Source organism: Xiphophorus hellerii, chromosome 15, assembly GCF_003331165.1.
Source record: "Xiphophorus hellerii strain 12219 chromosome 15, Xiphophorus_hellerii-4.1, whole genome shotgun sequence".
Classification (NCBI taxonomy): Eukaryota; Metazoa; Chordata; class Actinopteri; order Cyprinodontiformes; family Poeciliidae; genus Xiphophorus; species Xiphophorus hellerii.
This window is the reverse complement of record NC_045686.1, coordinates 9124864-9136935: the sequence shown is the minus strand read 5'-3', so window position 1 is coordinate 9136935 and position 12072 is coordinate 9124864. Positions and strand designations below refer to the sequence as shown.

General features: G+C 38.2%; 2 protein-coding genes across 10 annotated transcripts in view; one reads left to right on the top strand and one right to left on the bottom strand.

Annotated features, from left to right (window-relative positions):
* The window catches only part of gphnb (gephyrin b), a 102629-nt gene that overhangs the window by 69858 nt on the left and 20699 nt on the right, over nucleotides 1–12072 (top strand). For 5 of the 9 annotated variants that reach the window (XM_032584608.1, XM_032584614.1, XM_032584610.1 and 2 more), the window contains exons 9-10: nucleotides 2150–2191; nucleotides 4285–4359. The exons of 2 other annotated variants lie outside the window; for them this stretch is intronic. In XM_032584608.1, coding sequence (XP_032440499.1) covers nucleotides 2150–2191; nucleotides 4285–4359 — 117 coding nt within the window. The remainder of the gene's footprint in view (nucleotides 1–2149; nucleotides 2192–4284; nucleotides 4360–12072) is intronic. 2 more of the 9 variants (XM_032584615.1, XM_032584613.1) reach the window with 1 other exon arrangement.
* On the bottom strand, nucleotides 4366–12069 carry LOC116733789 (red-sensitive opsin-like). The gene is made up of 2 exons (XM_032584622.1): nucleotides 7714–12069; nucleotides 4366–7383 (listed from the first exon to the last, which is right to left on the bottom strand). The coding sequence occupies exons 1-2, from the start codon at nucleotides 7814–7816 to the stop codon at nucleotides 6413–6415; spliced, it is 1074 nt and encodes a 357-aa protein (XP_032440513.1). The 5' UTR covers nucleotides 7817–12069; the 3' UTR covers nucleotides 4366–6412.

Here is a 12072-nt window from a genome sequence, read left to right as displayed (position 1 = left end):
TTAAGAATGACACTTCTCTGTTGCTTTTTTCACAAATCTGCCTAGTTCAACCTTTACATAGCCCAAAGGCAGCTGTTAGGTATCCTGTTAACCAAAAGGAACCGACAAGTTATAAGAAATAGAAGGTTAAGGGATACTTAATTGTATATTTTAATGCAAAATCCAATTTATTGGTATTAATATTTTGGGTTTTTTTATATAAGACTGAATGAATTACCCAGTAAGATGTGAGATGTATGCTTGAAGAAACTAGATGAAAGTAACTAAGGCCAGAAGTTGTTTCTTCCTTATTTTGCCTTGCAGTGTATTTTGACCATATGGGTCAAACTGCTGTGGGCTTCAAGTCAAACTAATTTCAGTCCTTTGAGTTTGTTCATGTGTGCAGGAAACATTCTGGTTTTGTTCTAAAGACTTGTCCCATCAGGTGTTTAAACATAAACCTTCTTCAGCTCACATTCAGTATTTACATGTCAGGATTAGGAATCATCTTTTTAACATGCAGGGGTGTGTGCGCGCTCGTGTGTGTGTGCGTGTGTGTGTGTACGTGAAAGTTTGCGTGCACCGTATGTGATATTATATTTGTCTCGACTTACTCACACCCACTGACTCTGAGAGTTTGCCTGGAGGGCAGTGGAGGATGGAACCAGAGCGAGAGAGCTTTGAATAGCAAGACAGACAGAGAGAGAAAGAGAGAGCAACAGTCAGACACAGAAGAGGGGGAAGACAAACGAAAAGCCTTGGGGGGAAAAAAGGGGATTAGACTGTCCAAGCAGCTCTACCGAGCATGCTCACTCACCACGTGGGCAGCAAGGAAGCGGGGGAGACTGGTGAGCAGCAGAACATGTGCCTGTCAAATCAGCTGTGTCAGCTCTCAGTCTCTGCTACATGGGAAATTTTCTCATTATTTCAGCTCATTATTTTTCTATACATGTAGACATGGAGGGAGCCGTGAGGGGGCCGCGATGAATGAGGCTAGATTAGACGGCTTGTGGTTGTGGTTAACATCGTCCGTGCTTTTTCAATATAAATTCTCAATTCATTGACTTATGTAATTATCTCAAAGTGGTTTGAAACGCATTGTTCCATTTGATTACTTTTGATCACAAAAGTGTGATTTTTTTTTTTCGACAACTTCCTGCGTAATGTGCTTTGTAAAAATATACAATTATAAAGGAAAAATGTTTTCCAAATTCCAAAAACAAAAAAAATTAATGTTATAACAATTCATTTGCATTTTGCAATAGGTTTAAGATTGTGCTCAGATTTTTTACTGCAGAAAAATGTTGAAAATCAAACATTATTTTTGCTTCCATTTTAAATTAGATCCTAGTTTGTATTGATTTCTCACTCAAAATCCCAGTAAATCTGAAAATATGTAGGTGCTTTTGCAGGGCCCTGTAATCTATTCTGTTTATTGTTTGTCATTATTTTACTGAGAGACACCTTCAACTGTATTTCTCAGTGAATACCGTTCCACTTTCCATTCTGGAAGGTTTTCAGACCAACAGCAGTGTCTCTGCCAGCACAGTGTCCCTGTGCTGTTTTTGTTTTGATGTTTATTTTGTTTTGTTTTTTCACAAACTAGCACATGGAGAAAAAGCAGAACAGCAGCTGCCTTTGATTCAGTGATGAATTTTCAGAGGAACAGATTAAAAACAAAATAACTGTAACTGATAAACGCAAACGATCTGATCTGCTCTACAATTTAACTGTTCAGTGCAACCTAAAATTATTTAACCGGAACTTCTGTGTAATTGAGACCACCTTATTATTTAATATGTGAAGCATAAGTGCATAAGTATAAGTTCATGCCAGGAAACAAAATGAAATGATGTTTGAACTGTGTGATTATCCTGTGTGAAACCTCTGCTCCAGTTGATCTGGTGAAGACTGAATCCCATTGAGACTCCTACCTGCTGTCCTGACCTTTCTTGTGCTTTCCTGTCCCGTCTTGTCCTGCCATGTCCACCCCGTCCTTGGCTGCCTAGGCCCATCTACGACAGTCACACAGAGACCCGTGACCTAGACGTCCTGAATGACAGAGGGCTCCCCCTGTCAGTCTCTGTGTGCCTCTGTCCCCTGCTCAACCCGGCTTTTGGCTCTGTTAAACCTCTTCTCTTCTCCCCTCCTTTCTCTCTCGCGGCACCAGGCGCGGCTCCCCTCCTGTTCATCCACCCTAAGCATTGCTGAGGTACTCCTGCATGTGTTGTGATGCATCGTAACCATGGCATCAGTCGATGCTTCATCCTTCTTGTGCAGCACCTTTGAATCCCTGTTGTTTCCGTCATGTGTTTCTGTGCGTCTGTTTCGTCCTGCCTGCTGTTCCTCTGCATTTTTCTTTTTCTTTTCGGTTATCCCTCTGTGTTTCTGCATTTGATGTCACCTCGATGTTGTCGTTTCATTGTGGATTTTGTCTTGGAATAAAATGGGACCTCCTTCTGGTGAACATTCTGTTTCTACCTCTTAACTTGTCTCCATCCTTTTAGACCCAGCCAAATAACTAAACTTTCATCACTTTACATTTGCTTAACTGATCTTTCAACCTCAGCACAGTTGAAAGATGCTTGTTTTGTGTATCTGAATGTAAGTGATATTGCTTGCACAATGTGCATTTCTCTTCCTCTTTTGCACATACAGGGCTTCACATAAACATCAGCACATAAAAAGCTGATTAACAGCTTTCACAGCTCTGATGTTTGCTTGTTACCTTGGTAATAGTCCAGTGATTGTGGTCTGTAGATGTAATAATAGAGATATGAGCTCAGTTGGAAGGAGTAAAATGGGAAGAATGTTATAAATTCATTAAGTAATTGTATCTGGGAAAGCTTCAAATAAAAAACCACACATCCCTAAAGATACCTTGTTTTTATCAAGTTTTTCCGAAATACCAAAACTATCTTAAAAATCGCTACACACACCAAAAATGTAGCTGTTTTTTTTTTCATACTAAAACCAAACATGCATTCAGAGTTATCAAAAGCTTAAAGGCATGAATTTAGAAATTCATTTATTCAAGTACATCTTCTTCAAGGGTAGAAAGATCACATAGCTTACAACTTATATAAATAATTTGGTGCTCAAGTTGGAATTTATTATTAATTGTCCTTAATCCACACAGGGTTGAAACTATACACATGATTTTAAATATACACACATGTAACTCAAGTAATGTTTGGTTAAGCAAGTTTATAAGTTGCAGAGAACCTACATACTTTTTGTATCAAACCAGGAAGCTTCTGGCAGAAATCCTGGAACTGATTTCAAATTGTTGGTCTCCTGCCACAGACTTTTAAGCATAGTTCATGAATCTCCAATATGCAATTCCAGAAGCCTAATGTTAGCCATACATTAATTATATATCTGCTCGCTTGTCTCCAGGGTGATGGCACAGACAAACCTTTCTTAATGTCAACAGGACGATATTAATAAATACAATCATTCAGTTCAATTCAGTAAAAAGCAGTTTATTTGTATTGGACCAAAAGAAATTGGTCCAATTCAGACCCAGTTATAGCAAATAAAGTTCAGTCCAATTTGTGTTTAGTCCAATAATTTCCAACACAAACTTATCATACAGTCAGATTAAATTAAATACAACCCAGATCAGTTCAAATGAGCATATAATCCAATTTTGTTGAACTTATAATGTTAACCTATCTGAGAAAGTCCAGCTGAGTGAATTGAGTCATTTACTTGAACAGTCAGCCCACATAGATAAAAACTGGTTGATTTTAAGTACCTCTGTTTATTTTATGTGACAGTACTTAAATGATTATGTTAAAATCATTAAGCCTCATTAAAACTGTGATCTTTCCTGCCTGCCATTTTTAATCTCGAGCATAATTTGACTAATATTTTAATAAAACCATAATTTTGTCATTACTTTATTTCTCCATAGAGAGGTCTTTGATAGTGTCTATTTTAATAATAGATTAGTGTCTATTTTATTGCATACACTGAGATATGTGATCACGCTCTCTGCTAGAACTGCTTTAAATCTACTGAGCCGGTGCGGTTCTGTTGTGTTTTTGGAGGTTACAGTGAGATATTTGACTTTTTGGATTTTTATTTGGTCTGACTGAAGAGTCAATGGAGCACTAGTGGCTATTTTGTACATTGTTTGACTCTCTAATCAAAATGGCTGGAATTGTCTGGATAATCTAAAGGCACCACTAACTGATCATTTATGTCCGAGTGGGTGTGCATGCCTTTTCTAGCTTAGTACTGTATGGGTGTGGGTGTGTGTGGTTTGAAGATGAGTGACTATCCTGTGGCTTCCCCCAGGCCTCACGGAGAGAATTCAGGGCTCACCTGGATGAGGTCATCACGCTCAAGTCAAGGTACTCTACCTTGGACCAGGTAAACCCGCTAACCTTCTAGCAACTTATTTACTGGCATGCAGGCTTCCCACAGAACACCTGACCACCTAATACAAGTGACATGCACTGCCACTCACACACACAGGCAGAGAGGCAGTAAGAGAAAGGGGCTTTTTAATCCCACTGGGCTTCAGTTTGGTCTACCATGTTTCACTGGAGCATTTTATTAATTTCACAGTCTCCAGTGATAAACAAAATCATTAAGTACACTCAAATGAGGCCTAGGTCACATTGTAAAAGCATTAACTGTGAGATTATATGTGATAGACCTCCACAAAGTATAATTTTGCTTGTCTGTAAAATCTCACTGAAATCAAATAGAGAGCATCAGAAACAGCAATTGCTAAGGCTTGCCAAAGATTTTCATTTGGATTTATTTTATCTAAACAATTCCATTGCAGCTCTGTCTATATGTTTAGCATCAGAGTTGTACCATAAAGTACATCTCTACCACAGCATTAAGTGTTTCACAGTATCTTAACATATTTGCTTGCATTAGGGCCCTGTATTTATTTCCATCCATTTTCGCCAGGATAGTACTGCTCCAGCGTCAACGGGTCAATGAGTGCTTCTCTGATTAAAGATGTTCTTATCCTGCCTGTCAGTTTAAGTGGACAGCCATGTTGGTAGTTTTGCAGCTTCATCTTTCTGTTTTTGTTCACTAATTTCCTCTAGCTGACCTCTGAGGCCTTTGTAAAAGAGTTGCATTTATACTATTATTAAATTACATGCAGGTAGACTCTATTTTCTATTTCAATAACTTCCAAAGGCAATTGGGGGCAAAGGGTTTTATTTAGGGCCAGCACAGTCCAGGGGGTTAAATACACATTCACACCACACTTTTCAAGTTTAAAGAAAGGAAACAAAAAAACAAAACATATTTTTTTCCACTTCACAATTCTTGTGTTGGTCTATCACATAAAATATTAATACAATACTTTAAATTCTATTGTTTTAAATTTCCTCATTATGTAATTGCATATAACTGTAATTTGACTGTACTGTTTTCAACTCCTTAGAATTAACTATGAATTTGCCAATCTGGTCAAATTTAGGATAACTAAATTGTTTTACAAAGTAGTAATATGGCCTAAGTACAAAGGCTGGTGATAAATAGCTAGATAAATGTGTTGTCAAAGATTACATATTGATTTGATTAAAGTTTTGGAGCAAAAACATCTAAAACTTGCTACCCCAATAATTTTATTCAGCTGTAAATGGAATATGTACTGTGGTGAGACACATAGCAACATCTAATTTAGTTATTACTGAGTTGTAAAGTCCACATTTGTGCTACCACCTATTCTGATCAACAACAGTTCTCTGAATCATTGCCTCTTTCTCCAGATCTGCACAAGCACTCATTCTTTTTCATTCATTGTCCGTCTGATCTTTTGTAAGGCTTGATTATTGCCTGATGCTGTTTTGTTTGAGTAGGGGGTATTTTTGTGCCAAAGACATGAGATATTTCGTGCTATTATTTTCCACCTTACAGATTTCTTCTGTGTTGATGTATTGTCACATTTGAATGTTTCAGCTCATTGAATGAAATTTGATGTCGGACAAATAAGACCACATTGAAATCCAAACACACCCAGGTCAGATTACTGTAATACCAATGTTTTAAATAAATCACTCAGATAGAACCTGTCTGGCAACACATAGCAGGCAAAGTAATTCTTAAAAAGCACAGATCTAGAATAAATTCAAGAACAGATGAGAAGCAAAGTAGTCAATGACACCCAAAAGGTGCCATCAAAATGGTTACAAAACCATTTCTAAGGCTTTAGGGCTGCAGTGAACCACATTAAGAGCTGCTAGTCACAAATACAGACAACAGAGAGTATTAGTGAATAGTTGACTTACCAAAATTACTGCATTGACACATCCATGAGTTCTTAAAATAATTAAAGTTCATTTCATGCATTGACACACAAAACCTTCACTTTTAAGCTTTTAACGTAAAACAAACAAATTATATTTTACATGCAGTTTAAATTATAAAAAAATAAAATAACAGAGGATATGAAGGTTTATTCAGGAGCTATAGAGGAGACCTCTGTCTTTGATGTGGACACTTCAGAGCCGTCATCCACCTCTTTCCCAAAGAGCTGCATGATGCATGTGCGGAACTGTCGGTTCATGAAGACATAGATGACCGGGTTATAGACGGTGGCACTCTTGGCAAAGTATGCAGGCATAGCAGCTGCTAAAGGGTGGAAGGCATACCCGGGGTTGGCTGCAGCAAAGCAAGCAAAAAAGGTGTAAGGTCCCCAGCATATACAATAAGCCAAGATCATGACAACAACCATCCTAGATACTTCCTTCTGGGCATTCTGGGTTGACTCGCATTCCTTCTGCTGCATAGCAATGTCACGAATGGCCAACCACACTGCCAGGTAGCACAAGATGATGACAGCCAGAGGAATGATGCAGCATGTAATCATGAGGACAATCATGTAGGACTTGACACCAGCGTCCTCACTTCCACTGAACACATCGGGTCCACAGGAAGTTTTCAATCCATGAGGCCAGTACCTGCTCCATCCAAAGACAGGAGGAGCACACCACACTGCCGACCAGACCCAGGAGAACATGATCCCAGCTGTGGCCCATTTGGCATCAAACTTGGTATTTCCAAAAGGTTTGCATACAACAATCCATCTCTCCCAAGAGATGACAGTCAGGGACCAAAGAGCAGCAATACCACAAGTTGAGACAATGTAGCCTTCAAAGACGCACATTGGATGTCCCAAAATAAAGTATCCAAAAAACTGGTTGCACACGCTTATTGTGCTGGCAAAAACCGTCTCTCCAAGATCTGCAATGGCAAGGTTGACTAAGATCCAGTTGAGGGGATGACGGAGTTTCTTGAACTTTGCTGTGGCTGCCAAGACCAGGCCATTTGTGAAGACTGAGAAGACGACCACAAAACACATCCAAACTGTTGTTATATTGTAAACCCATCGAGGAGCGATGTGGTAGTTCGGTCCTTCAAAAGGATCTGGAAGCACAAGTTCACATTTTAGTCTTCAACAATCATACTATTTACTGGCATGTAGGCACGGAAAATATTGTGTAAATGCAGATTAATTAGTTTGTCTTCAAATCGAAGTGAACTAATAAATCAAATTTCAAACACTTCACTAAAGTTTACTTTGTGCCAGCAAGCATTTGTCTAAATATCACTGCACAAACTACAGTATATGTCATTCTGCTTATACTGTATTTATAGTGTAAGCATATAGTGTAAGCACTGTAGATATTTAACATATTAATTTAATCTCTGATAACACTAACTTTAACCCAAATTGGTTCAAAATTAAAAGCATACCTTTTGTATGATTGCTGTTTGTGTATGTGAAAGCAGAGCCCCTTGTAGTTTCTTCATTGTTCTTCCAGGGAGCAAGCACCTGTTTTCCCCAATCTTCTGCCATCCTGATCTTGGAAAGACGATCTGAGCTGCTTGATCTTCCTCTGGCTTGTAACCTTGTGGGTTTGTGCGGTGCTTATCCTCATACTTTAGCTTATACACCCGCAGTTCACTGAACTCTGATGGGATTACTTTAAGACCAACTAAAGAAGCCCATCCCCCCATCCGGAGCGGAACCCTGGCATACGGCCATAGCAGCTTCTATCGTAGGTTTGAAAAGTCATGCATCCCTCATACTCCTCCACATTTCACCCTGACAAAAAAACTCAACCTGGACCACCTACCTTACTCTCCTCAGAACCCCCTGCCTGGACGAAAGATCTCTGAGACAGATGTAAATATAAGCTCTTCTAGCACCAGATAATCAGGAAAGCTCAAGGATCTGTTTGTGTGTCACCATCTTGTCTGAGAGCTTGCACTAACTGGTTCCCATCTTCAAGTCTCTGGATTTGTGAGTTATTCCTACTTCAGATAGTTACTTTGAATAACTGATTCAAAACCATGTGAAGAACATCAAACCCGTCCTACTGGACCCGCTGCACACCACCAACTCCACTAAAAATGTAAATAAAACTAGTTAGTCTGTAATTAAATCCAGTTTGAACAGTGTGCTAAGACCTTAAAGAGACTATTAGATTTCTGGGGTAATTACTTTTTCACTGATGGCCAGACTGGTTCAGATAGCTTTGAAAATTGTTTTTCTTTAATCATTATTAACATTCGATTGATTATCTGAAACATTTAAGTGTGAGGGGAAAACAAAGTGAAAAGAGAAGAAATCTGTAATTGGGCAAAGACTGTTTCACTGCACTGTAAGAACTGGAATTAACAGAGGAGTGATGTGGGAGGTAAAAAGCATCACTACTACACCTATACTCATTCCTCCTCTCTCCAGCCTGGAGCTTTTTTTGCATTATCTTTGGGTCATTTTGCCAGGCCCTCTCCCAATCTGACTCCATGCCCCCTTTTTAGCATTTAGTCCTCTGCTTGATCCCAGGGCGCAGAGGCAACCAAAGCTAACTAAAACACCTTTCCTCTTTTTTCCCACAGTGAATATTAAAAAAAAACCTCTCCTTCTTTTGCATAATTTCTCTGACAGCTTCTCTGTTTTGTGCTGATGCCAGCACCACAGCAGTTGCATCCCATCATTTCACTAAAATCCGTCTTTGCCAGCTGATCATCAAGCTTATCGACCCCCCTCCCTCAGCTGCAGCTCACCCGCTCTGAGCCACATGTCTTGCGAGCTTGGGTGCACTCGCTGCTCGGTGTCTGTAGTCATTGCTGCCACTTGCTCCCTGCCACATTGATCTTCCTGACACATCTCCATTATTAGCATAACGCTGTTAGTTAAAGAGTCAAGATTCTGCAACTCAGATCTTTAGATATACACATAAATATGCACATGCCTCTCAGCGGCAAAAATTGTATTCACTTTTTTGGGGGGGCGGGGGCTTAATAAACATATATATCCAGGCTGTTGTTTTTGTGTTTGTGTATTTGAGTACTTGTAATCATTTTTTGCATCCTTCATACTCATATAAACCTTTTTTTCCATCTTCACATGGTGGTCTCTCATTAGTAAAGGGGGGGTGTTGCAGCTATGGACAGACCAGACGTCATTGTGGAAATGTTTGACAGTCCTCTAACTATAAAAAAAAAAATACAAATCTGCTTTTGCACTCACATTTCTCATATTCTCCTCACTTCCCCACACATCTACCTGTCCCTCCTCCAGCTCACTCATATCTATTTGCAAACTGTCTTTGCCTAAGGCTTACTGATGGTTCTATCTTCTGCACCAAAATGTTTTGTTCTTCTTTTTCTTGTTTTTTTGGGTTTTTTTGTACCCCCATAATAAGCTTTTATTTTTTAGATTAATGTGAAGATTTTAGTTGTATTCTGTAAATCAGATGAAGGTCTATTACTATAAGGCTTATGCAAAATTGGAAGGTAGAAGGTAGCTTTATTTTTATTGTTGTGATGTGATTGTTGTGACCAGCAAGGTAGGGAGATTCTTATGCGATTCTTCATCTACGATCACATATTTTCTTACAATTCTGCATTTTCACTGCTTTTAGGCCTAGTTTTTGATTGTTACATTGTTTGTGCTTTTACCTGTGTTCAGGCTCGATCTGTGTCTTGCTGTAGCTGCTTTTAGCTGCCATAGATCTTTTTTTTTCTTGCATTTAATTTTCCCTATTGCTCTTTTTTAGTATATTATATGGCCAGTTCTAGCACAGATTCTATTGTCTTGCAAATTTCCAAGGGTTTCTAATATGAGTCCCCTGAAAAGGACTTGAAATCAAGCAAAAAAGAGCTTAATATTAACAAAGCAATTATAATTGAAGAACTGAAGAATTAATTATAATTCTTCAGTGTAAAATTAATATGCATCTATCACATTGTCTGCTTTAAAATACACATATTTTTTAATTGCAGTAGGAATCTCACTTTATTTTTTGTTGTAGCAGATTTTGATATAGTGCACAAATAAAAGGTTAAAATTTAGTTAATTTTCTATTGCTTTTTGCATGTTTGTCCAATAGGAAATGGGCTTCTCCCAGTTCGGTGCACAGTGTAGGAATGAGGGATGGATATGATGCTGATGTTGTATCTGATTTATGGGACGAGGAGCTAAAACAGGAGTTCGCCCAGCGTGTAATTAATGCAGAAACAAATTTTTGCTGAGTTGATAAGGAAATGCCATCAAGAACATAGATGCATCACTAAACTAACCTAAAGGAAGAATTATAAAGTTTAGAACTGGAATTGAGACACTAGATGAGGACCAGAAACCCCACAAAAAATGAGGGCATAATGTATGACGTTAAAATTTCTCCAAAGATGCTTTTTGTGTAACTGTTTGAGATTATAGTCTTGTAATAAAAATATGCATGTATTTATAGCACATGTTTTGCTAGGGATGTCAATAATCTACAAAGTCTCTGTGCAAATCTGCATATGTGGAAGATTCCAGTTTGTTTGTGGTCACACAACAAGATGTTAGAAAGATCATGGCCCTGGAATCTGAAACCCTGAAATTTGATGGACATTATCAAGAGTCACTTCATACAAAAATCCTAGTGTTTTGCATGTCATAAAAATAAAAAAAAATAAAAAAAACAGGGAGACCAGGAATAGCAAAATGACCCAAATGCAAGTTTATTAATTACAAAATAGAGTGTCAGAGGAAGAATGCTGACACTGTATGCTTCCAGGACAAAAAGGACCGAATTTAAGTCAAAGAAAAGCAAATGGTAGTGAAAGTGAGAAGATAGTGTGACTTTAGATCATTCTTACAGAAGGTAGAAAATATGAGTCATTATATCTTTAATGATGTCCAAAAATTGCATTACTGACGACTGGCTTCCAGGTTATTCAGCAGCAGAATATAAAACAAATGAAATGCATCAAACCTATATCCATATAGTTAAATGTTCAATATTGGATACCTATGTTTTTCTGATTTCATGAGTCTTTTAATTAAATTTTTTATCACAACTGAAAGCTATACTTATTTAAAAAGGATAAAGTTATTTAAAGGTGACGTACATTGAAAACTGAGATGATTAAGGACAAACCTTTATCGGTTTTAAAAAGTAGTAATTTGAGTTTAAACCTTTTCATTTTTGATACATAACCACATAAATAATGCAATATTAAAATCCCTCTCAAGAGCAAGGCCAAAATAAAACCCACAATTATCACGGTCTAAACTGATATATTTACAATTAACTGATCGCTGAGTACAGAGTTAGTCAGCTTGATAGCAATCTTTTCATTTGGATTAATGGACCTTCAAGGAATAAAGTCACTACAGAGCAATAATTTACTAAGATGAAATTTGTTCTAACGCAAAAAAAAGAAAAACACACACACACACTTGGAGACCAGAGAGTAATTTGCACTTAACAGCTTCTCAGACTTGAATGAACCAAATGGGAATAAACAAAAACAGCACAAACATAACTTGAAGGATGCAGGGTTAATGAAGTCCAAATTCTGCAAGCTTTTACTGGTTGCCATTGGAGAGTCTTCAATGAGGCCATATAAAAAAAAACAATTTTTTGTTTCTTTTTTTACCCCGTCTCTCTCTTTCTAAGCCCTCTCATTGCTGCACCTGCCAGGGTTGCTTGTCGTGGTGGATACCTGTCTGTGTGTTTGTTCCTCCCGTCCGTCTGTTTGCCATGTCTGACTGTGCTGTTGTGGTTGCTGGGACAGATGCACTGATGCCTGTGATTCAATGCTTTATCTCCACTA